General features: G+C 34.7%; 4 protein-coding genes across 9 annotated transcripts in view; 2 read left to right on the forward strand and 2 right to left on the reverse strand.

The window, feature by feature from the left end:
• Positions 1-38: 38 nt before the first annotated feature.
• Positions 39-9,542, reverse strand: LOC143447007 (ciliary microtubule-associated protein 3-like). 3 transcript variants are annotated; one of them, XM_076946902.1, is made up of 7 exons: positions 9,296-9,542; positions 9,040-9,163; positions 6,214-6,365; positions 4,411-4,500; positions 4,198-4,340; positions 3,982-4,099; positions 39-329 (listed from the first exon to the last, which is right to left on the reverse strand). In XM_076946902.1, the coding sequence occupies exons 2-7, from the start codon at positions 9,092-9,094 to the stop codon at positions 261-263; spliced, it is 627 nt and encodes a 208-aa protein (XP_076803017.1). In that variant the 5' UTR covers positions 9,095-9,163; positions 9,296-9,542; the 3' UTR covers positions 39-260. The 3 variants fall into 3 exon arrangements, with proteins under 3 accessions (XP_076803017.1, XP_076803018.1, XP_076803019.1); XM_076946903.1 differs by lacking the exons at positions 9,040-9,163; positions 9,296-9,542 and adding an exon at positions 6,795-8,795; XM_076946904.1 differs by lacking the exons at positions 9,040-9,163; positions 9,296-9,542 and adding an exon at positions 6,449-6,751.
• Positions 9,543-11,562: 2,020 nt separating this feature from the next.
• On the forward strand, positions 11,563-15,258 carry LOC143447005 (uncharacterized). Of its 2 annotated transcripts, none has more exons than XM_076946897.1 (6): positions 11,563-12,710; positions 13,046-13,246; positions 13,418-13,524; positions 13,688-13,796; positions 13,924-14,042; positions 14,180-15,258. In XM_076946897.1, the coding sequence occupies exons 1-6, from the start codon at positions 12,643-12,645 to the stop codon at positions 15,052-15,054; spliced, it is 1,479 nt and encodes a 492-aa protein (XP_076803012.1). In that variant the 5' UTR covers positions 11,563-12,642; the 3' UTR covers positions 15,055-15,258. The 2 variants fall into 2 exon arrangements, with proteins under 2 accessions (XP_076803012.1, XP_076803013.1); XM_076946898.1 differs by having other exon boundaries at positions 11,739-12,410; positions 12,795-13,246; positions 14,180-15,256.
• A 3,111-nt stretch (positions 15,259-18,369) lies between these two features.
• LOC143447176 (uncharacterized) lies at positions 18,370-21,934 on the reverse strand. Its single transcript, XM_076947136.1, has 7 exons — positions 21,756-21,934; positions 21,432-21,634; positions 21,127-21,166; positions 20,331-20,425; positions 20,074-20,264; positions 19,618-19,804; positions 18,370-19,519 (listed from the first exon to the last, which is right to left on the reverse strand). The coding sequence occupies exons 2-7, from the start codon at positions 21,501-21,503 to the stop codon at positions 19,394-19,396; spliced, it is 711 nt and encodes a 236-aa protein (XP_076803251.1). The 5' UTR covers positions 21,504-21,634; positions 21,756-21,934; the 3' UTR covers positions 18,370-19,393.
• A 1,619-nt stretch (positions 21,935-23,553) lies between these two features.
• The window catches only part of LOC143445376 (GATOR1 complex protein DEPDC5-like), a 39,107-nt gene continuing 38,435 nt past the window's right edge, over positions 23,554-24,225 (forward strand). For all 3 annotated transcript variants that reach the window (XM_076944435.1, XM_076944436.1, XM_076944437.1), the window contains exon 1: positions 23,554-23,670. In XM_076944435.1, coding sequence (XP_076800550.1) covers positions 23,628-23,670 — 43 coding nt within the window. In that variant the 5' untranslated portion in view covers positions 23,554-23,627. The remainder of the gene's footprint in view (positions 23,671-24,225) is intronic.

Here is a 24,225-nt window from a genome sequence, read left to right on the forward strand (position 1 = left end):
TTTTACTCGTTCTAAACTGCCACAAAAGTAATCAGACATAACAAAATACCATTTTTATTGTAATGTAATGGTACCTAACTTAGACAATACACATTGTGGTATTAATGCAATGATGGTGTACTGTATATTACATTAATATTCATTGTGCATAGATAAATAAAAACAATCATTGATCAGAAAACTGTTGCTTCATTTGCATTATGATTTCGGCTTATTTCAACAGCTAATATTTTACATTAGATTCATTTTATTATAATAATTTAAGTGAAGTACAGCTGAAAGTAGGCCACTTTGTTGCGAAACTTGCGGGCTTCCATATCACTTAAAAGCTGCAAAGCAAAATAACATTAATAGTATCAATGAGGAATTCAAGGTATTTAATAAAAAAGTTTCAGTAGAGTTATCAAGTAGAATTGTGGCGGGTCCTAAGACGGAACACTATGTGAAAGCGTTAACATATTTTAAGTAAAAAATATGTTTGTTTAAAAACATCACTGTATTTTAATGTAAACTTTTTAATATAATGATTTATTATAACCATACCACATACAGTGGTGGTGTTTTCAGTTTAGGACAAAATTTTTAAGTAGCTGAGATAGAAGGAAGGAAGAAGTAAAAAAGTGCAATGTCGCACATTATTGTAAGTAAAAGCACACACTTAAACTGGCTTGTCTGTGAGCAGGCTTGTGGTAATCAAATACAAATGAAAACAGTTTAAACTTTAAAGAGTATAAGACATTAGGCCAATCAAATATAGCAGTCTTGATTTTGACAAAAGTTCAAAGTAACACACGTTTAGTTCAAGGTAAATCGTAATCAAAAATAGAAGCTCCTGGTGTTGGTATTAACACGTATACAGTAGACCTGTGTTTGTCGTCCATTATGTATGCAATTAACCCTAGGCCCCTGTGTATTGTTTCTCTCACTCCTGAGTTAATTAACAGTCATTCCAGTAAAAAAAAACATGCCATATTTTATTCACTGTCCCTATTATCAGGATGTTACAAAATTTTATTTCGATTTAACGAATGAATATGTTAAATACTCAAAAAAAGTTTGAGAATCATTACAGTATTGATTTATTGGGATCTTTTTTAAAAGCAGAAGACAGCTACAGTAGAGAGGAGTGTGAGCTGTACTGTGAGATCCTTGATCTAATAGCTAGATATAAACTAAAAAACACAGTTAATTTATTTAAATTTTACAAAACTTGCTGTAATCAATAGAATTGGTTTACAAAACTTGACCAAAATAACTTGTCGTATAAGAAAACTTCAGCAGTCAACACGTTTTTACTCAAAGAATGTGTGAGTTTGCATAGTGAAAGCGTTTTAGATGTTTAATTGAGGGTGTTTTTATGATGTGTAGGCGCTATAGAGAATTCATTTAAATTGTGTGTGTGTCCATATCTTATTATCTGTTTGAATTTCTTGCAGTTCACTTAATTCGGCACTTTTTGTAATCCATAGAGGGGTCCAATTAGCCATATTTTAGTGTTCTTGTTAATTACTGTAAATACTATTTGTGAAGCATTTATTTCTGAAGCATGTTCATTAATATTTACTGCTTATAATACTGACGCATGAAAATTAAGTGTTGAAACTCTCGTCATTCAATCTATTTCTGAATTTTGTCAAAAATAGCCTCATGACCGAAAAAGCCCCTCTCTGGCTCCACTGATGTGGGCATGATTGTTAGCAATGCATTGTACAGTTTTTCAAAATTTTCTGGTCATTTTTTGATAACTTGAAAGAGACTTATTTCCTTTTTCACAGTCTCTGATCCAATACCTTCGTATTTTTCATTCACCAGAAATGAGTCGAACTCCTCGGCAAGAGTCATGATATCTGGCGTTTTATCAATATGACAATCTTCAGCAGCAATTTGAACGAGTTGGAATTCAAAGTCTTCTTGATCCTCTACCAAGCTGCAATTCTGTGCTTCCTAATTTTTTTTCCAAACTGATCTTGATATTTATTTAGGTAATATGAAGACTTGAAATACTCAAGCAAGTGATCAGTTCCACGTTTCGCCTTTCTTGCCTCTAACTTCTCCAGTAGGATCTTAGAGTGGACTCTTACCTTCTTCAGGGTGAACATGATTACTTTTTCAGCCATAAGTCAGTCAGCACTGTCATTTCAATTGAAGTTGGAGCTTCACAGAGTTCTTATATCTTGTCAAATTCTCCCCCAAGCTGAACCCTTGCCAACTTTATTTCTTTGCGCAACTTCTAAAAGCACCAAAGCATTTTCAGCAAACTATTCCACCAAGTTTTTTTCCATACGAGGCAATGTTTAGAAGCTGTAGATCATCTTCATTGCGCACAGGGGATGTTCTGTACAGTTTCACTGTCTTGCGGACCTTTGCAACGATTGGAAGAAACTCAGGAAACAGAACTATGCCTGGAAGTTCATCTAAGTTGTCTTCAGTAGTTTTATCTTCATCACTCTCTTCTCCCTCAATATCTGTGGTAGTGTTGTTTTTGTTATAAATTGTTTACTGTTTCACTCCCCTTGTATCATCACAAATGCACAAATGAATTGCATGCGCTAAGCAACTTATGTGCAGAGGACTTGCATCTTGACCAAATTTCATCATAATACTTGCTCCATCTGTGACTGTGCCCACAACGTCCATGTAAAGATTGAACTTGGAAAGTTTTCCTTGAAAATCTCTAACACGAATCATGCCAATAAAGTTAAATCTTTGGCCATATTGCGAATTCAGATTCATGTATTGACGATTTCTGACTAAGGTTGACTCATCAAAGTTGAAAAACGGCCTCCATTCTTGTTGATAAAGTGATCATTGTTGGTTGAGGACATTTGGGGATACAATAACCATCTGCTTTAAAAGCTCTACAGATTTGAATAACTGTTAGCTGTTTGGTTGAAAGTCAAACCATTAACAGACACTAGTGGGTTATGACCTCGCCAATGGATTCCTTTTTATTTTTTAAATAGGCATCAGTACGTGGAGCTTTCAGTTTTGGTTGATGGCAAGCAGTTACTTCATAACATCTTTTGACATGAATTCTGTGCTTGAACTTCAAGTAGCTTATTAAAGTTTAGCTGCTTCAACCAATTGCTTTGAGTGTTAGTGAACACTACTTAGACTCGAGCGTTGTTGTGTAAGAACTTCGAGAATTTTGCCATCTTACAACCTCTAGTACACCTAATGATATACACCTGATAATGCAAGCTTAAGCTTGCGAAAGTTTGTGTTAAGTATAACCTCTGAAGTGAAATCAAGTTTTGAAAGATTCTTTGTTTCCTGGGCCGTATGTATTGCAAAAATAAGGTTTCTAGGTTTTAAACCGTGGGTTTTCGAAAGTAAAAAATGGAAAAGAACAGCCAGGATAGACACAACTAAGTGGGGTTTGCTTTCCTATTATGCAGTTTGCGTTGTGAAATGCCAAAGAAAAATAGCCATTGTGGTTTCATATTTCATATCAAAGTATTTCCTAACAATTACATAAGCAAGCAAAAAATTGTTTTGGTAGTATTTTCTTTTCTTTTCTTTCCGGTTTGTAAAAATAGGTCATTTTAGGATTTATAATGAGCAACGTTGTACATGCACTGAAATTCTGCTGAAATCTCGATGCTCTTTGTAAAAATAAACTGTTGATATCGATAAATAATAATTATTTGTTATACTTTAAACTTAGATGAGTTTTTAAACGGAAGCTGCTCTCGTATAACGTATTTATGACACATTAATGTATTAGTGAATATGCACAATTCATCAATTGCAAGACTGAAAAAGCAATTTCGCAAAAATTTTATGCTCAGTCAATATAAAATTTCATATTTATATTTTATCATATTGTATGACATCATATTTTATGTAGAGGAATTAAAGTCGCAGTGTATTTTTCTGAGTTTCGTTTTTTACATTTCATTGAATGAAGTCAATTTTTAAAGTGTTTTTTGAACAATAAAGAACCATCCTGATGATAAATTTATGCTTATACTGATATACCTCCGTTTTTAACGTTCTTTTCAATGTATCTGGTTGTATCGGTTTAACTGGAGCCCCAAATTGTTGTGGCCATTGTATTTTGCGATTTTGTGGCACATCATGTTCATATATACCTGGTCTGAAAAAAAATGATTAAATCAGTGCACTAAAATTTGTTTGCGCCATTTGTGATTTACATTAAACCATAGAAGTTAAATACAAGTATACTATTCTTACCCTGGTGTAATCATAGGGTCTTGAGTGAGTTGCTTAAATCTAAGAGCTGATGTTTCAAAAGGCTTGTAAGCTGTTTTTGGTTTAGTTGGGTCAATCCATTTGGTTTGATAGGCAGTTGGGCTGGGTGTAATCATTTCGTGAATCTGTGTAGTTAAAGTTGATTTATAAAGTTGCTCTATATGTAAAGACAGTAAAATTTTTTTTTAATTCTACCTTGCGAAATCTTGGGTCCGTTCGTGATCCATAGGTATATCCTCTTTTACTGGACACCCATTTGCTGAGATTGTATGTGAAGCTGCTTACCTAAAAATTGTAATTAAGATCTTTACTGCATGACCCCAACATTTCATTGATGGTAAGACCATCCTATTACACCATTGCTACTACTACATTGGTGAACTGTTCTAAACTTTGGCAATATTACAAAAAACATTAAAAACGCATCTATTAGAATACGCACAACGACAAGCTCAGTAATTATCAGGCTTTAAAGAACGAGAAATCATATCTTGGTTGAATTTGTGGAAAGAGTCCAAACACTTTTGTTCCGATACTATACAGACATTTAACATTTAATGCTTAAAAGATTTTAATATCAATTGCTAAGTTCTTTCACTGATTATAATACGGTATTTCCAAATTTAAACGGAACCATAATTATATTACATAATATTGTGTATACTTAAACATCTTCACCTGTTTTAATTCATTCTAGCTTTGAGAAAGAACCAATGTTGTTCGAAACATGTGAGCGTTTATTTAATAAAATATTTAGACCTGCTTTTGTTGCACTAATCGCAACCACATGATATGTTAAATGAAACAGAGGAAGCTTTGCTACTCGAAGAGACACATAGAACTCCTTAGAAGAATCCGATATTGATAAAATCGGAAGGAAATAAATCCATAAATATGTGACTGGGTGGAAGATACTAGACATCTATTAACTTGTTTTAAAAAGATATCAACTTGTTTGATATAAAAACAAAGCTATTGTGTTAATAACAAATGCAATTAAGTAATGTTACCTTACCGGTCTAATTGTTTTTATGTAACTTTGCTTTAATTGTTCAAGCTACCGTTACATATTTATTTCTATGCTGCAGGTAGAATAAAACATCTAAACTATTACCGTGATAATGCAACTGTTGTTCTAAAATTGCATACACTGGAATCCATGTAAGGGCTTTTAAGCAGAGTCATAACCAGCTCATTAAACTCGAGTTGCAAGTCAGTTCATTTACCTTTTAAGACTCAAGTTGAGTCTTTCAGTATAGGTGACTTGAGTGAAGTTAAGTCATTTGTCAAATAAAGCTCGAGTGAACTGATATTCGAAACCAAACCATACAGAAAGCAAAAATATCATTTCTTTCAACCAAAAACGTTTAAGTTTATTAAAAATTTTGTTCCATTTGATTGCATCTTACAGTCAATGACGTGAGTCATTACTACTCTGCACTTTTTAAGACAATAAGTAGTAAATTAGACTCATGCAAAATTCATAGTTGGCACGTCTACTAAGTTACAACTCAATAACAAAGCAAATTGCCATGTTAATGATGTTACAATAAATTATTTTTTCAACTGATTTTGTCCTTGAGCTTGAAAAATCACTTAGACCCTGTAAAGCCAAAATTTTTAGATAATGTTAGCAGTTTACATTCGTTTTATTTGAACGAGTAAGGTAGCTTTGAGTTTTTTGTAAGTTAATGAGCTTCAGCTTTTTTTGAAGAAGGTAGGTCTATAATCAGGCTAAGGTTTCACGTTTCTTTTATTTCATAGATCAGAATTTGCTGTGAAATCAAGCCAGTATGTGTTCTATGCGAAGGTTCAATGCTTTCAATGTACAATAACAAAACAAAGAATATTTTTAGAAAAAATGTTTTTGTTTTACACAATATTATTTTTAAACAACATTTCCCAGAGTTAATGTTAGAAAATAGAGGGTTTTCCACAACAAACTTCTTTGTATTCTTTGCCTAAAAACTTTAAGATAAAAAACTGAATGAAGTTTACCTCTGCATTGTTGTAACATCCAGGGCCTCTATGAGGAGCACCACGTAAGGGATACAATTCATTTCCTGTCCTATCAGGTGCACATATATGAGGAAACAAGCCTCGATCTAAAGTAGTTCCAAAGGAAATGGTTTTCTTCTTAGATTCATCAACTGTTGAATGTAGATAAGTTTCGTTAACATTTTGGTATGATTTAACATGCATGGGATTAATCCAAATATCTTGTACAACTTACTGTCCATATACATTGTAAATCCTGTGTTTATTTCACAAATGGCATTTTTCACAATTTACGAAGTCTATCAATTGTTTAGCTACATGAACAACAGGAACAATATCAACCGTGATATATTATGAACTAGTTATAGCAACATGTCATGTTTCCATAGCAATTTATGGCGTTTCAAGTCCTAATTACACTTATGTTCCTTAATTTGGCCACATATTTCATATTTGAAAAATAAACCAATTCTTGTTACGCTGTAACTAGTGTTGCACTTAACTGACAAAAATTATGAAACCTACCTAACACAGCTACTGTTTCGAATGTTTGCCGTACATTATATTGTTATGTAACCTACTTCTTGGGTATATTGTGTTGTAACAAAACATTGCCAACTAACTTTTCCACTGATCTGCACTCAAAATGTAAACACACTTAAAATTCATGCAATATTCACATTTAGCCCACATTGTTGTTTTCTGAAATTGGGTAAACAATGTTTGCAGTTTCTTGTAATTACTGATCTTTGATAAAAACTATTGCATAAATAGACAATAGATAAGGGTTATCAACAGTCGCATAGGTAAATTTGTTAACTTCATCTAGTGAAATTTGCCTAAATCGAGTATAGAAAGTATATCGATGACACTGTTAAAATGATATCATACTGCTCGAAACATTTGAAAAAGCATTTGCTTCATGCAAAGTTGTGTCATATATTACATCATCGAAGATACCGGTAAGTTTGAGAAAAGATTTGTGTGAAATTAAATCTGATTAAACATAGTTATAGTAAATCGCCTGTATTTACTTTTGACCTTTCCTTTATAGCATGAAACAAGAAAAACAATTTAAATGGAAAATTGCTACACAGGAATACAAGATTTTTTCTACTAAATTCAAATGATATGAATCTGTTTTTGCAGAGAAACAAAACAATGACACCGATCGACGTGTTTCCATAAAACCGTAAATTATGTAATTACTTAAGGCCTCGTGGTTTTTAAATTCCATAATTAAACTTTGAGATACGCAAAAAACTAGCTGTTCACACTAGCTAGCAGCAATAAAAAGGACAAGAAGGGTTAGAGGGGTCAAGTATAATTATTATAGCTTAATGTACTACCAATTGAAAAATATTTTGTGGGGCCAGAGGTAAACTGTCATCTGACTCGTATATTCACCTAATTTTTCTCACCACAATCTCCCCACCATTTTTCCTAATGAGTGGAATAATTCGCCTAAAGTAGTCAGACATCAAACAATTTCTCCAGTGTGATACATTGCAAACGCTTTTAATCTGCTACGACTACACCAATGTTGTTTTGCTAAGCTCTCTTCGATCATTGGTGACGTAACATAACTCCATTGCACATCAAAATGTGCGTTTATGGACACATTATTTTGTCATTTTAAACTGCTTTAATCAGTAGGATGAGAAAGAGTAACAGAAAAATTGCTTTAGATCTGAACAATATTGCATAATTTGGAGAGTTTAAATAAACACTGAGACATTACTGTACAGCAATCCAAAAACTGCATCTTTTTCACGTTTTTGATTTCTCAAATCTTCAGTTTTCTCAGAAATATAAAGTTCTCAAGTTTGTATAGGCCTGAGCGAATTAATGTGTTGTTTGTGTAGGTCGCCCCTTTTTTCTTTTCCCCTTGAGGTGGTGACTCAGGCAAGTTCTACTGTATTAATATATGCTACAAGATAAAGTAAAAAAAGTGATAAACATCACATTAACTTTTTGCTACTATAAGGTTTTGAGAGTTTGTACATTGTTTAAATATAACCTAGTATTAATTAATTGTCTAGCCATTGCAATTTGACTCTTATACTCTTCAAACTCTAAATTAATCTGAAACTAAGCTCACCCTCAAGCATTGACAGAAAAACGGAACCCAAACCTTTAGCATACACTCTACAGGAAAGTACAGTAGTTTTAAACAAGAAATCGTGTGTGCAAAGACACAATTTTTGTCAAAATTTATTTATTATAAGTTGGCGTTCAAACAACTAGCTTTCCTTTTTTTGTCTCTTTTGTTTCTTTGTTTTGTGCTGTTGCCACATTTTCAACTATGGCTTAAAAGTTTGCTTTCGGTGCACTGGATCAACACACTAATGAATGTAAAGCCAAAATTTGTGCCATCTAATATTTGTAATATGGATTCTAATTCAAAACAGCCCTTCTGCTCCAAAAATCAGTGCATAAAGCTATCTTCTGCACCAGATGAAATTGACGCATGATACAAACTTTCCAGTAGGGACATATAAGCACTACACCACATGAGCACCTTCTTCTCTCACGCAAAAATGAAAGTCATAAACCTATCAACGTAAATCTGATGTTTATCATATTGTGATTTTTTAAAACTGGAATACAGACGTTGAAATTTTCATTTGGGAAAAGCATACCATATATTCCGCAATCGGTTTATAGGTCTGTAATTATTCCCAGATAAAATTGACTAGCCATAAACTAACTTTGACTAACCATAAACTAATTGACTAACTTAAACTAATTGACTAGCCATAAACTAATTGACTAGCCATAACTTAAAGACATAAACTTGACCAGACTAGCTTATGCTGTTCTGACCTTTACTTTTTGCTTCTTCTAAAGAATGCACATTATCCTGCAATTCATTTAACATTGTCTTGATCACAGGGATCTGATGATGCCTCGTAACTGTCGAAGTGTACACTGGCTGGATAAATAACTACTGTATTTATCTGTAATAAAGCACCACTGCAAGATTAATTGTCTAGGCTGCTCTCATCGCTAGATTCGTATACATGAAGGGACAAAGTTTTTTTAAAGATACGCTAAGATAAGTAAATTTCGGGTCTCTTACATTTCCATATAACCTGGGGGGAGTAATGAGATAATAGCCTAACCACAGATCTATAAAGTAGCCTAATATTTCTTCAATACGATACTCGATCTTAACAGTGATACATGAGACCAAAAGTATAGAAGACACCAAGTTATTGTGAATCACTTAAAACTCGACGAACGTTAGCACTGCCCAGTAAATTTTTTATAAAAACAAGCCTCCACGGCCGGGCCGGACGAAACGTTCATTTTGTCCATTGCTGGATTTTGGATGATACCTTCAACTTGTTTGGCTAGGTTTTGTTGTTATAACAACCAACGTTTGGAACTTATAGAAATCATATTTTACATCGTAATTTATGGTAATTACAGCAGTAAAATTTCATGTTAACATTTAGGCCAGTGGTTCTCAACCTCTTTTTGGTTTCAGCATTCTGCAAACAACAAAAAGAGTTTGCGGCACCCATAGTCGAAATTAAGAGCTTCCGTATTGAATGAAATCAAATTCAGGTGTAAAGTTTGAAATCAAAAATGCTACATTGAAAACAGTTTTTGAAAAATACAAAATAAACTACAGTACTGGTGCGTAACATTTGCGACCTCAAACATAGTACCGGTATTATGGCATAATAAAAGTTTATGACTTCAAAATAACATCACAGCACGCTACCGTATTCCCTGAACTAGTGAATAATGTGCAATAGCTCGTGGCACTGTGACAACCGAACCGCAACCACGTGATTTTATGTTACGACAGAAGCCTACGTGTGGAACACATATGCATCGGAAATGATCATGTGAAGACCGCGTGATCAGAAACAGAGAGAAAAGATCTTACCTCGATTGAACTGGTGCAATGATTGGTAAACACATACGTTTGAAGTCAACAACACGATGAACAGAAGAAGGATTTATGCATCACAAAGAAGTTACGTCACCATATAAACGAGGCATTCCATTCTCAAGACAGACAGATAGAGGAGAAATGAAAAGTTAATTTTATACCGTAAAACAAATGTATTCAAAGCAAACGTCATTACTACGATCGGGCGACTGGAAGTTATAAATAAAAAGTGTATTCTGTTTGCTGCTGTTGTATATATTTCCTTGCAGGCGATTAAATCAATGAGTAAGTGTGCGCTAAATTGCATTTATTTATTGATGTAAGCGGAACCACCAAACTTCACGGTTAGAAGAGAAAGAGACTCATCAGTCGACAAAAAGGATAGCTAAATCCACGACAGCTATCTATTGTGACGTTTAATGGACTTTGCTTAGTCGTAACGAGTCACAGTGACGTCATAATTACGTCAAATACGACTAGGCAAACAAATACAAAACGTCATAGCACCCTAGTGAAACGCAAATGACACCCCGGTTGAGAAACACTGCTTTAGGCATAAATATTTTAGTTAATTAACACGCTGCTGGATTTAGCTGATAATTGGAGGTGCACCGAAATTTGGAACAAGTTGAATGTAATTAAGCCAAATCGAGTTAAAATGCTTAATCTTTAAAATACATTCAAAAACTTGTTTGAAAATTCTTTCATTGCACGAAAAACCTTAACAACAGCAGACAAGATTGTTGTAGCTGCAGCACGTAACAGAAAATTTAAGCATATCGTTTACGTACCTTTCTAAACATTGCAAGTTTAAACTGAAGAGCTCTTTCACTTAAGCATGGGTATCTTAACTTAATTTACCTGTTGAATTATATGTGACTCTATTGTTGCGTGCGGTTAAAGCCTTTTGTCAGCCGAAAGGTTTCAATATTACAACAGAAATACCTCACAAGAAAAGGTTTTTGTTATAGGTGCTGTACACGTATTACAAATAACCAAGAACATAAGTAATACTACAGCTTATAGTGTGTCTAATACATAAGTTGCAATCACCATGGCTAGCTCAAACAGCTAGTCTGTTGATTTTGCTGATTCACGCAGTTAACACTTTCTATCTCGATGATTCACTCGACTAAATCTGCTCGCTGGTAGAAGTAAAACGTGAAAGCGATGGGAGTTAAAAATGTTCGACAAGAAAGGCGCAGCGAGTCGTTGCAGCTGTACCGGGAAAAACAATATTTTGACAATGAGAGATACATGTAGTTAAAGCTGACACCAACGATATAAAGAAGTTCTTTATATCGTTGCTGACACATAGATAAATAATAATTAGTGTTAAAATTAAGAACCAGGCATTTCCAATAAAGACTTCTTATCAGCATAGATGCTGGAAAACAAACTGGGAACGTTCCAAATGGATTGTTCGCACGAAGTTATTCAGAGCAAAGAGATTTAAACACATGAGTAGAAACTTCTCTTTTGCGCATGACGTCATGTTTGTTTCTTTTATTCTCTTGGAGCATATTCTACTTTCTCCACGGTCACGGTTCACTACATAACAATAAACATGCAGACGACGACAATGATTTTCAGATCTGTTTGCTGCTGGAACATATTAGTCTTATTATTAGGGTGCAGTTGTTGGGATCCAATAGGTGTTAACTTTAATTGAAATTAATTAATGAAATCAGGTGAGAGTTTTAGGTTCAGCAATTAACTTATTTTCAGTTCCTTGAACTGATAATGCTGCTGTTTTGTATCAAGGCATGGCTTAGCCTACTTGAGTTGCGCGGGAAGATTTTTTCGTTCACCACATTTAAGGTGAAAAATAAAATGAATGGATGAAAAATTTAGATAGACCGAGTCATATTGTATTGTTTCATCTGCGCATAAAATTTCGCTCCACGCGCAGAATAAAAACTTTACAGATTAAGACTCAATAGTACAGGTCTTATGTTGCAGGCTTTAAGTTATTGAAATAAGCTAAATAGTCTGAAATAATGGCAAATTTGTGCTGTTTACCAATGTGCAACAACAGGTCACCTGCCGTGACTCTGTTTAAGATACCTTCGGGAAAATTTGTAAAAAAGGAGAAGGAAAGCTGGGCAGAAAGGTTGAAGTGTATCGTGCTGGCTTGCAGAAGCGACGAGCACATAAAAAATCTATTTGCTCGAGATGCTGTGAAAATGTGTGAAGTGCATTTTGAAAGATCTGACATTGTTTTAAGTAAAATTTGTTCTACATAGACTTACATGCAGTGTAACTAGTGTATTGAGGAAAGATATTTAATGTAATTATTTAATGTATTTTCTTTTTATGATGGCTGTGATCAACCTAAATACTCGATTGCAGTATTATATGACATGTCATGAAGGATATGCTATTATGGCTGGAAAGCACCTCGCTCAAGTTGTATTTACTCCCTGGATATAACTACTCAAACACTACACGGCACCATAAAAGATATTGAATCGTTTTCAATATGTTCTGGATTGTATAGTTCTGGAAGTGGCCTGCCACACATGACCACCAAATCTATGACACCATTCAGTTCTGAAAATGCACCAACGGTTAGGAAACTTGCATACAGGTGAAACTAGTTTTTCAATTGTGCCTATTGCATTTGTTACATAAATGAAATTTATCATTATTTAACATTGAATGAATCATATAGAGTGGTGGGATTCAGCCGGTTCGTGCGAACCGGTTCTTGGAATTTTAATGACATCTGCGAACTGGTTGTTAACAAGCATATGTATAAGCCTATGTGTATGTCGGTAACGGGTCAATATGGCATGCTGCTAGTGACCATATACTTACTTATTTTTGGTAACACTGATAATGCATTGCACTTAAAGTGTACACAGTATCTTAGGCATATTTTGTGACTTTTCTTGTTAAATGAACCAAATTTCTTGTTGTTAGAAATGCAAGTTGTGAACTTTTTCTCAAGGAAAGTGGTCAGTGCAGGAGTTGTTGTAGTGTAGATGAAAAGGAGGGACGGCTCAACCAGAAAAGGCTAAATTATTACCATATGGTTAAAGATCAACCTTTAAAACGATCAGCGCAGCCAACATTTAACCTACCATCTCGAATTACCTCCACCTTTACTGCTAATGAAATTTGGTGATATTGCACTTCGTAATCCTATTAGTAATAGTCTCATTCGCAAGATTGTCAGTGTCAGTAGCTGTGCTTTTTACACTTAACTATATGTAGATTGAGCAATGCCAGAAGATAGAAATAAAACAGTATTATTTAAGATAGTCTTGTTGTTATGAAGTAATTCTTTATTAGCATTAGAGAATTAGAAGCTAAGGTTTCGACTCTGTTAGCTGATGATACGGTGCAAGTGGAGGTAGATAAAATTATGTCAGATGACATGACAGCCATTGTTAAAGCAGGTATCATACCGATTACAAAGCTGGTAATCCAGAATATGTTACTTACAACTATTCTAATGAAGCTACAAATGTAATGTGATGCACCTACACAATGCATATAACTCAGTCTTTTTGTGTCGTGTGTTTTTGTGAAGTTTACGTTAATATCATACATTTTTTTTAGCTCAAGATGAGGATAAAATTGATAACTTCTACTCAATCTTTTGGAAAGAGCAGCAAAAGCTAAATAGTATGAAAAGAAATGGGGAAAGATATCACCCTGAGTTAATAAAGTAGGTTTAGGTCTCCTTGAGTAATAAACTACTGAATAACTACTAAGTTCAGAACTGAACTACTACTGAGTAACTAAGTTTAGTTGACCTCAATTGTTTCACTTGCTCACTTTTGTACTGTTTTCAGAAACGTTTACTGCACTGCACCTGGCATTCAAGATAATGTTTTAGAAGAACTGAAATCCAAAAGTCTCAGTCTAGCATCACATGAACGATTTCTCGTTATATCAATCGATGAAATGAAAGGTGAAACTTTTCTTGGAATTTTTAACACTATTAATCACACTGTGTAAGATTCTTATTCATGCTTTATGACAAAACAATGACACAAGTTATTAACTGTATATGCACAAGATATAACCTGTTGCTTATTTTGTTTACAGTGAAAGAAAATATTGTGTATAATGCAGCAACAGACCGAATAATAGGATTTGTTGATCTGGGTGTCGACAGACAATACAATAATGAAGCTCCTGCCACACATGCCCTACAATTTTATGGTAGGAGTATCCTCAGCAATTTTTCCCGGCCTATTGTTTTTTATGCCACCAAGAATACAAAGGCATTTCACTTGGTTAGCATGTTCTGGGAAGTGGTTGAATCCTTGGCCGGATGTGGTTTTACAGTCTTAGCACTTGTTGCTGATGGTGCATCCTGCAATCGAAAATTGTTCCAATTGCTCAATAATTCCAATTTGACCGTCCCCTACAAGTGCATTAATATTTATCAGCCAGAAATGCCTATTTATTTGATTAGTGACCCTCCACACTTGCTGAAGACAGCCTGTAACTGTGTGAGATCCAGCCGTCCAGGTGGAGCTAGAATGATGAAGTACAATCAACATTTCATTTTGTGGAAGCATTTTTGCCATGTTCCCTACCTATTTGAAAGTTCAGAGTTGAGAAGTTGCAAGTTGACTGATGGCCATTTTTCCCATAAGAGTTACGCAAAAATGCGGGTTTGCTATGCCGCACAATTGCTCTCTGGAACTGTCTCCAGTTTAATGAAGAGTCGTGGTGGAGAAGAAATGAAGATGAGTGCGTGGTTTGCTGGTTTGATGAATAAGATGAATTTGATGAATTCTTCGTCTCGGGTTAACTTGTGTAATGTCAAGTGTTTCCCCTTTTTGTTGTGTGCAACAGTGGTAACGTGTGATAAAAATACATCAAACAATTTTCGTGTTAAACATAGTGACAATTTTCTTGGCAAGAAAAATAGTGATGGGATGCACGTAATTCCATCACAGGAGAATTTATGAAACAGTTCATCCGGTGAACTGTACGAAGAAAATAGCTTCATAAAATAGTTAACCGCATCTGCAGTTAGATCTGTTTTAACGCCACCCACTGTTTCCCACCATTCCATCAGCTTTTCTCTTGTAACATTATTGCAAGAAGATTCTGCAAGACAAGTGTAAAATTAAGTTTGTTTGATTTTTTTAATCGGAATCTGCCAATGATAGAGCTCAAAATGAAATAAGTTTCAAACAAATATACCGTGAGCACTTTTTTGATGAGCCAGCAAAGTTTCATTACTTGTGCAGTTATGCAAACATTGTCCACATCTGCAAATAAATATTTTCATTATCAGATTAAATGACATCAATATATCAGTACAGTATTACTTCAAATACTCGTTACGACTTACATTAATTTGTTGTTTTGATTGGCTGTTTATTATAAATTGGCGAGAACGTACACTCTGGGTGACCGCCATACAGGACAAGCTCAACAGCAGTTGGCTAATTGATTAATAGGCATATCGTATCTTACATGAAGTTTGCTGCATCGTCTTCTGGGTCACAATCTATTTCAATAATTAACTTCAAGTTGACATCCATTAGATCCCAACAACTGCACCACAATAACAAGATCTGAAATCAGACTTTCAGTAGCCTATTTTAATGACACAACACCTGCAACATAAGGCCTATGCTAATGAGTAATGAGTTTAGTTGCTAATTGCCTGGTCGAAGATAAATGTGGTGAACGAAAAAATCTTCCCGCGCAACTCAAGTAGGCTAAGCCATGCCTTGATACAAAACAGCAGCATTATCAGTTCGTCGTCTGCATGTTTATTGTTATGTAGTGAACCGTGACCGTGGAGAAAGTAGAATATGCTCCAAGAGAATAAAAGAAACAAACATGACGTCATGCGCAAAAGAGAAGTTTCTACTCATGTGTTTAAATCTCTTTGTTCAGAGCAAGTTTCCAAATATCAAACAACAGTCGAAGTGTTTATCAAAAAAGAAGTTCATAAACTTCAATCAATAACTTGAAAACACTTTTCCAAGAAATGATGTAATAGTATTAAAAAATACCACCCAGGCCGCTAAAAAACTACACTGAATGTCACATCTTGGCCAAACTTTAGAAATCGATTATAATAATTACATTGATTTATCAATTATAATTTATTCAAGTAATGCCTGAGTTCAATTTAGGGTTTTTTTTGTGGAAAACACATGTTTCAAAGGAAACTTTTTCTTGTAGTTTTTTAAAAAAAGAAGGTAAAGTTATGAAAGAAAACAACTAAAGCCGAAAATGAAGTTGTGCGCTTAAAATATCAATCCATCAAACAGGTCACTTCGTGTATTTTTTCGGCTGTTAAGGGGGCGTCATACACTTAAAACTAATATCTCTATGATTTCGTTGGACATCTTACGTAGGGCTTTGAAAACATGTTTAGACCATTCAGAAGGCAGCATAGTTGGTGTTGTTTTCTAGCCTGGGAATTACCCTAGCAGTTGGCGGGCTTCAATGTCCCAGGTCGCGTGCAGAATTATGCTAAAAATTAGCATGAAACTGGCTAAAATTAATTTTTTTTGCCAAAAATTCTAGTGTTTATTTTACGCCTCTGTTGTAAAAGTTTGAATCATGGTTATTTGATGCCATCTTATGGAATGGTAGTCCAAAGCATACTAAATTGACATGCAAAATTTCAGAGAGCCCCTTGCAGGAATTTTGGGGTTAGCCTATCAGTCTTTTAGTAAATTTACTGTATAATCAAACAAAGAAAGATTTTATGGCATTTTTTGGTGTTTGAAACCTTACTATACATGTGCATACAGCAATACAGTACTTCCTCGATTATCCGGTCAAGTTGGGTCAATGTTTTCAAAAATCTGACCGGATAAGCAAAAAAAACGGATAATTGAATTTGTATTTTTACATCATAGAAATAGAAACAGAGAGAACTAATGCAGTAATGTACAGAAAAATGTCATAACTCAGCACTTTTATGGTAAAAAACTGATCGAAATGTAGCAGTTTACAAAAAAATTACGCTTAAAATCTACTAAAAAATGAATCAATCTTGGATTGTTTGCGGGAAGATTGACGTTTTTCGGCAGCTAACTCACGAAGTTCTACTAACGTGGAAGTGTTTGAAACCGTTGCTTCTGGCTGAAAACGTAGCCACGTCAGACACTGATCAAACATTCGCATTGCTTCTGCATGAGAAACAGGGCATTGTGCTCTTTTTGTTGCATCTTCTGTAGTTTCATCTGCATCTTCTTCATCACATATATCCTCTTCTTCTTCTGCTGAAACAAGATCAACTATTCCCTGCTCATCCATATGTTCGTAACCTGGACCGTCAGCTTGAAACCATCTGTCAACGTCAGAGGGTTCTAATTCAATGTTTAGTGCGGCAAATTGTTCCACGAAATCAGCATTTAGTATGCTTTCGGAACAAACGGCGATTTCGTCCAGAGAAGATTCGTCGAGTGGAATAAGTTTTTGCCAAGATTTCCTTAATGTCTCTGGACTTATCTGTTCCCAAGCATTTGCTATCTTTTCTACAACTCTCAGCATATCAATTTTCTTCAGAAAAGTTAACATATCATCCTCTGTCTGAGAAACCAGCCTTTTTAAAACAGACCGCCGATAAATTCTCTTCAGGCACTCCAAAACACCTTGATCCATGGGTTGTATGAGAGAAGTGACATTGGGCGGTAAAAACTTAGCAACAATCTTACCATCATTGGACACTAGTTCATCCTCGCTTGGGTGAGCTGAACAGTTGTCCAATATCAATAATGCTTTTGGTTCCTGTCCTAATTCAATTAGATTTTTCTTTACATCAGGCACGAAGCAGTTTTGAAACCAATCGTTGAATATAACTGTATTAACCCAAGCATTTTTCTGGTGTCGATACATACATACATACATCGATACTACTTACGAAGGATATGCTGCTGGACCCATAGAGACATATTCAACAATTGTAACCAGTACAAATGCAACAATTAATGCATTCTCCATTCTAGAATTAGTCGGTTAGTTTGTTACGTCATAATCGAATGTCTCGGCCGGATAATTGAATGCCGGTTAAACGAGGTACGGATAATCGAGGAAGTACTGTATTAGGGAACCTGTCCTCTACATCTTCTCATAGTGTAATCGTTTCGTTGTTTGTGTTATTCTGGTTTTGATGGTTGATGTAACTGAATTACAGTTTTTGTCACTCTCATAGCTTTTTCGATTTTTTCCCATTGAAGTAATATGATAATGTTCCCGTTCAGCCCTAGTTCAGTTAAGTAGAAAAGCGACACTCATCACCATTTAGGATATATCTTGCTACAGTTATAATATCATTATTGCACTGATAATACCAAAACACTACAATCTCATAGAATTCAATGAAGTTTCTAAAAAAGGTGACAACTTGTACTAAAACAAATCCGCAACTGACAAACATACAATATTTTGACTTACATCAATTTCAGTGGTACTATAGTAATTAAGCAATGAACTTTATCACTCATTCCTACAAATGAACTTTAGAACCAACATAGGAACCTAAGCTCCATATATACATGATGGAATTTGAAATCGAAATAACAATTTTCAACAATAACATTTTTACATCAATGTATATCATTACAAAAGATTCAACCAAGTTTCTCACCCGTTTTACTGGCAAATTCTACGAAACTGCAACATTACATTACACAATACCTCAATAGAAAAAAAACTGGGGTTATATGAAAACACAACTTGGTTGTGACAATAAGGCATTATGCAATTGGTGAAAAAAGGGCACAGATAAGACCTAAATTATCAAGCAAGCCAACCACAAAGTAGCATCTACACCAAGTAACGTAACAAGAAAGAATCATTCATGTCTATTGTTTAAAAGTGAACTTAAAAATATTTAAACGGCCACACTTGTGGTGTGACTCAAGCTAGAAAGTTAGTTTAATGTTTTTTAGCCGGGAATAGTAGGTAAAAGTACTATGTGTTTATTCTCAGGAATTGGGGTGAAATTTGTTGTATCGGCGAAGTATGTCATGATTAATTACAAAATTTACCATATAAATAACTTGTTCAAGCCTCAACATGATAGTCAGAGCAACAAATTTCTTTGTGATCATGGATTAAGAATTCTTCTTTCCATATTTAGTCACCGCAAACGTATTTTTTTCAGAAAACAGGTAATAACTTTCTTATTTGCCAACAGCTATACTTTTACAGAACTACAGTAGTTTACCCTGCGTACAGACAATACTCCCCACATGTAACATTACAGAAAATTAAACAGATTAGTGACTGCTGCGATAATTTACACAATACTGGAAAAGTATTTAAAACTATTTATGCTTTATGCCAAGTGCTTTTGTCAGGTTTCACAGTTTCAGTGTGACGGTTGTGATGCACTATTTCCCATCGTTGCATCCATGGTCCAGATATTTCTGTCGAAAATTCATCATTGTCTTCACCCTATGATTGTAGAATGTCAGTTAAGATATATCTAACTGGTTTTTGTCATGCTTTGAAACATATTTTTGTTGAAGACTAATGTTCAAAGATTCTCTTACTGTAGCATCCATTTGTTTTTTGGTTCTGTTGATTCCAGCCATTTCTGACCAATCAATCTTATAGTTTGGATTTTTACTTGTTTTCATTAAAACAGACTTTTTTAGGCCATAAAAACCATCGTCTTTATCAGGACGTTGCCATCGCAAATCCAAGCTCCATCGAATAATTTCTGAACGGTTTTCCAAGCTAAACATTAACTAAATCAGTAACAGTAATAAAATAGTCTTCCTTTCTTGAATGCATGCTTATCTATAAACCTAAGGCTTGTTCTGGAAAAAACTATGTTTGGCACAAGGCAAAATACAAGTGTTGAAAAACACCCCTTTGGTGATATAGTGCAACTTGTTTTTTAAACAGCATTCATAAACCCAAGCAGGTTAGCTTCATTAGGATAATGAAAACTTTTGCTTTTGCACAAAAGATAAGCCAAAACACAATTTAGTTGCAGGAATAACCTTTGATGTGGTATAGCATTGTTCATCAATAGAACACCTCCATATGGCACTTCACAGGTGGTAACATCTTTCAACAAATCCACTCCAAGTTCTTTTACCATGTCCTGCTCCTCCAACTGAACATACCATGTTCCTCCAGCACAACAAGTGTGTTTTGCAGTTATTCCTTTCCTGTGGCCACCAGACGCAACCTTTAAAACAAAGCATAGATTTATCATCAAATGATTATTCCTCACAATATAATGAGCTTACCATACCTGCATGCAACCATTAACCATATTAGCATCCACCAGTGGTATCCAGGCTGTGAGCTGCAATGTTTCCAAACTGCACGGTGCAAGGTATGCATTGTCTGCTCAACAAAAACCGGACGTTTTGAAATAAATTTTGAAAGCTATTACAGTGAGACCTCGTTAATCCGGACCCCGAACAACAAGAATCCCCGTTATCTGACACAAAACTGCCGGGAACGGATTTCTTCCTGTGCATTTTTCTTCTTTAATCCGGAAACCCACTGGTTGACTGCGACATAAAAGTTTTGGAACAAATGTGCTAAATCAATAGCAATAAAATCCAATAAACCGGATTATTAAGAGTGAAGAGAAATTGATTCACGATTTTCCGAGATACAGTAGTTTGTTGACAAACACAATAGCCGATTATATACGCATAATAATGTTGCGGTTTCACTCTTTAAACTCATACGCATACTTTGAATTGGAGTAAGGTGCATACAGCTTTTTGAACATGGTGCTACATTTACAAGATTGATTGATTTTTTTGCTTTCCGATAATCCGGATACCCTGCTAAATCGACATTTTATGACGAAACAAAATGGTCCGGATTAATGAGGTCTGACTGTATTTATGTAAGCAAATAACGAAAAAGAATTCCATTTTTGACCTGGAAATATTAGGTTACTGTAAACAAAACCCATGCAGAGATTACAATAAGCTAATTAGGCAAGTGACCAAATAAATAAGCCACAATATTTGTAATTTTTTTAAAAATCCTGTAAAACCCCTAGCTGATACTGTTGACTTTATACTCACCTTGGTGCCATGGCACAGTAGTTTGTTCATTATGTGGTGTCTTTAAATTAGTTATTGATTAAGTGTTAGAGGTAAAATTATTATACATTTTATCAATATAAACCCAGCAAGAATGAGTTTTAAAAATATGCAAAAACAAAAAACAATGATTCGCAACATTTAACAATTTAAACAACATCGCAAAGAAGTTTTCGGTCATAAAAAGGTTTGGAGACGCCAACTGTAGTAAATTAACTCGGAACAACACTGCAAATAATGATATTATTGTAAAATGAGAAGATATTCCACCGTGCTAACAACTTCACCTTTGTTCTAAGATTCCAAACAGGGTGACCTGCAATCTCTGGACCAATTATTTGCTCTACAACATTTAACATCTTTTCATCAGCCCACAAATTTTGAAATGAATTTGGGAGTATTCCCTGCTTATGCAAAAGTACAGCAGTTCCTTTGAATTCACCTTCAAAATATGTCAGACGATTGAAAAAGTCTTTATCTTCATGTTTATCTGACAAAAACAGTTGTAACTTAGCAGCAGCTCAGTTTAAGCCATAGTTAAACAATATATAGATAAATACAGTAAGATCCCGTTAAGTTCACTTGAACCTGAGCAGTTTGTGTTAGCTTACCGTTTTGTAAATACTGTAGCTACGCAGTAGAGGAGGCGTATCATTATGTACTGTATATACTATATATATATCAGCAAAACTGAAGGCAATGACCAGTAACCACACAACACTGATGGATGCCTTAACTGAAGTTAGTCTAACTTTTTTGTACATATAAAAAACGCAATCTGCAAATAATATGTGCAAAAATGCATCAGCTGACAATGCATGACATCAACAATGCAAAATGTAATCTTTAAATATGACGTAAAAATGCAGTAGAAAGGGATTCTGGAAATAATTCATCGCACATAACTACACTGCAAGAGCTAACTTTCGATATAATATCGAACAGTAGCATGGCTGATGATCAGACTGCGAGCATATTGCACTAATGCGAATTCCAAAAATAGCCTATCAAGGAAACATTAATTGGTAATAATTACATATATCAGGGCACAGCGTGTGACCTAGTGGTAAATACGTAATCGCCAATGATGTAATAGCTACTGTAACCGTGGGAGGTTATAATAGCATAATTCATGATTGCTGTTTTGCAACATTTTTCTGTTCGTTAATTGTTTGTAAGCATGTGTTTTATTGTGCTACAACCACAACTGTTAACATCCTAACTTGCGCTACGAACAGTTAATAGAAAAAATAAACAATACAATACAGTATTTAATATACCTGGGAATTCCCCAGATTAAAAACCAAAATTTAGTGGTTTTTAGTCATAAAAATCTAATAACAATTATTTATTTACGAAGTGACTATTTCACAGTATGTTGGCCTAGGACCCTAGGTCAAGGTCACACAGCTTGTGGATAGGTGGTTATGTTAGGAGAATGAGAGAGATTATTTCACCAAAATTAGGTCACGCAGCCTATAGCTAAAGATAGGCGGTCAGGTTTCATTCATTCCTTCAGTTTATTTTTCGCCTTAAATGTGGGGAGCAAAAAATTGCACTGACACTGGTGGTCACAAACATAATAGCAATAACGATGATAATTACCACAAATATGTCTGGCAAATGTGGCAAGGCCTCGAAGGCAAAATTATGTATAACGATAATATAAAGCGAAACAATAAAATTTTTAGCGTCAGCACGGCTACCAAACCCAAACTACAAAACAAAAAATTTAAACACATTAATTAAAGTGAAACCATAGTTAAGCTGATAGTTCGGTAGGACATAAACGTTATGTCACCATCAAGATGGAACCGACTTGTGTGTCTGGAAGGATGAAGAAAAACAACACTAAAATGAAATACAATAGATCTTGAAATTCGATTTTTGAATGTTGGCTTTTCTTTGCCAGTATTTGAATGAGATACTTTCCCCAATCTCAGGTCCTTCTGATTGTGTTCTGCTAAAACTAAAAATAGGTGTAGATTGGCATATGATGGAAAAGAGAAAGTAATAATAAAAATTTTGATACAAACAGCAAATGGTGCTTGCAAAGTTTTACACGACAAAATCCCCTAGTTAGTGAGTAAACAAGACAATTTGGTCAGGGGTTGTCGAATGTGGTTAAGATTAATAAAAGCCAAATTTCCTATCTTATTCATCAATATATAACTTGCTGATTAAACAATCACCAGTCGCATAGTTATATTGCCTTAAGTGCATCGTACTATGCGTCGTGCAAAACTTTAAATTTTGTATTGCTTTCAATGGCAAAGTCTCACGGCGCCTAGTTTAGGAACCGCTGGGTTAATTTGTTCATCTAATATTTTTCCTTCTGTTATTTTTTCTTATACTGCCGATTATATAAATTATGTCGATTTCTTATGTGCTGATAATGACTGCCAAGTTTTATTTTTTAGTTTACTAGAGTCTGTGAATAACTTTCTTTATCAGAATTATTCAAAAACTGAATTTTTTATGATATGAAGCAATTCAAGTTAAAGAAGCATCAGCAAAACTATAATGGTATTACTATTAGAGACTTTTGTACATTTTTGTGTGCTTATTTTAGGGTTGCCAGACCTTTGTATTTGAATGTTCTTTATTTGATTATTTTGTTCCATATGCCTTCTTGACCGGTCCGTAATATCAAGATATCTTGCATTCAAGGTATAGTCAGCGGGTGAAATGACTTAGTGCACCAGTAGTTGTTCTTCGGTAGTGTTGGATGATTTCAAAAATATGCTTTATGAATAGACTGGAAATATAGTTATGCATGGAGACTAACCAATATTTATCATGTACTAAAACCTTACTTCTTTGTTAAAGTTGGTGCTTTGACTATCAAATTTGCCTTTTTATGTATCATGGTTTGGCATGATGAAAGTTTGGAAGTTCAGGTGTCCCATTCAGCTGCTTCTATCACCGCCTTTTAGCCCATTACATGAAAAAAGTGAAAGAAATACTTTCTTGACATAGGCACCATCATTTGTGGTGCTTGTAGTGAGTGCAATGCCTAGAGAAGAATCTTGCACTTTTTGGAACTTTGACTAAGCCACACACTGGTATACAGAGTTATCA

The sequence above is a fragment of the Clavelina lepadiformis genome, chromosome 2, assembly GCF_947623445.1.
Source record: "Clavelina lepadiformis chromosome 2, kaClaLepa1.1, whole genome shotgun sequence".
Classification (NCBI taxonomy): Eukaryota; Metazoa; Chordata; class Ascidiacea; order Aplousobranchia; family Clavelinidae; genus Clavelina; species Clavelina lepadiformis.

What these genes read in the sequence shown, in the direction of transcription:
- LOC143447007 (XM_076946902.1), bottom strand. Translation starts at nt 9,094, where the DNA reads ATGTTAAATGAATTGCAGGATAATGTGCATTCTTTAGAAGAAGCAAAA. An exon ending in CGGACCCAAGATTTCGCAAG is followed by an intron (nt 4,341 to 4,410) that starts GTAGAATTAAAA and finishes TTAACTACACAG; the next exon opens with ATTCACGAAATGATTACACC. An exon ending in GACCCTATGATTACACCAGG is followed by an intron (nt 4,100 to 4,197) that starts GTAAGAATAGTA and finishes ATTTTTTTTCAG; the next exon opens with ACCAGGTATATATGAACATG.
- LOC143447176 (XM_076947136.1), bottom strand. Translation starts at nt 21,503, where the DNA reads ATGTTAAATGTTGTAGAGCAAATAATTGGTCCAGAGATTGCAGGTCAC. An exon ending in TTTGGAATCTTAGAACAAAG is followed by an intron (nt 21,167 to 21,431) that starts GTGAAGTTGTTA and finishes ACTAATTTAAAG; the next exon opens with ACACCACATAATGAACAAAC. An exon ending in AATGCTATACCACATCAAAG is followed by an intron (nt 19,805 to 20,073) that starts GTTATTCCTGCA and finishes GTTAATGTTTAG; the next exon opens with CTTGGAAAACCGTTCAGAAA.
- LOC143447005 (XM_076946897.1), top strand. Translation starts at nt 12,643, where the DNA reads ATGACCACCAAATCTATGACACCATTCAGTTCTGAAAATGCACCAACG. An exon ending in GTTAGGAAACTTGCATACAG is followed by an intron (nt 12,711 to 13,045) that starts GTGAAACTAGTT and finishes TCTTGTTGTTAG; the next exon opens with AAATGCAAGTTGTGAACTTT. An exon ending in TTTACTGCTAATGAAATTTG is followed by an intron (nt 13,247 to 13,417) that starts GTGATATTGCAC and finishes ATTCTTTATTAG; the next exon opens with CATTAGAGAATTAGAAGCTA.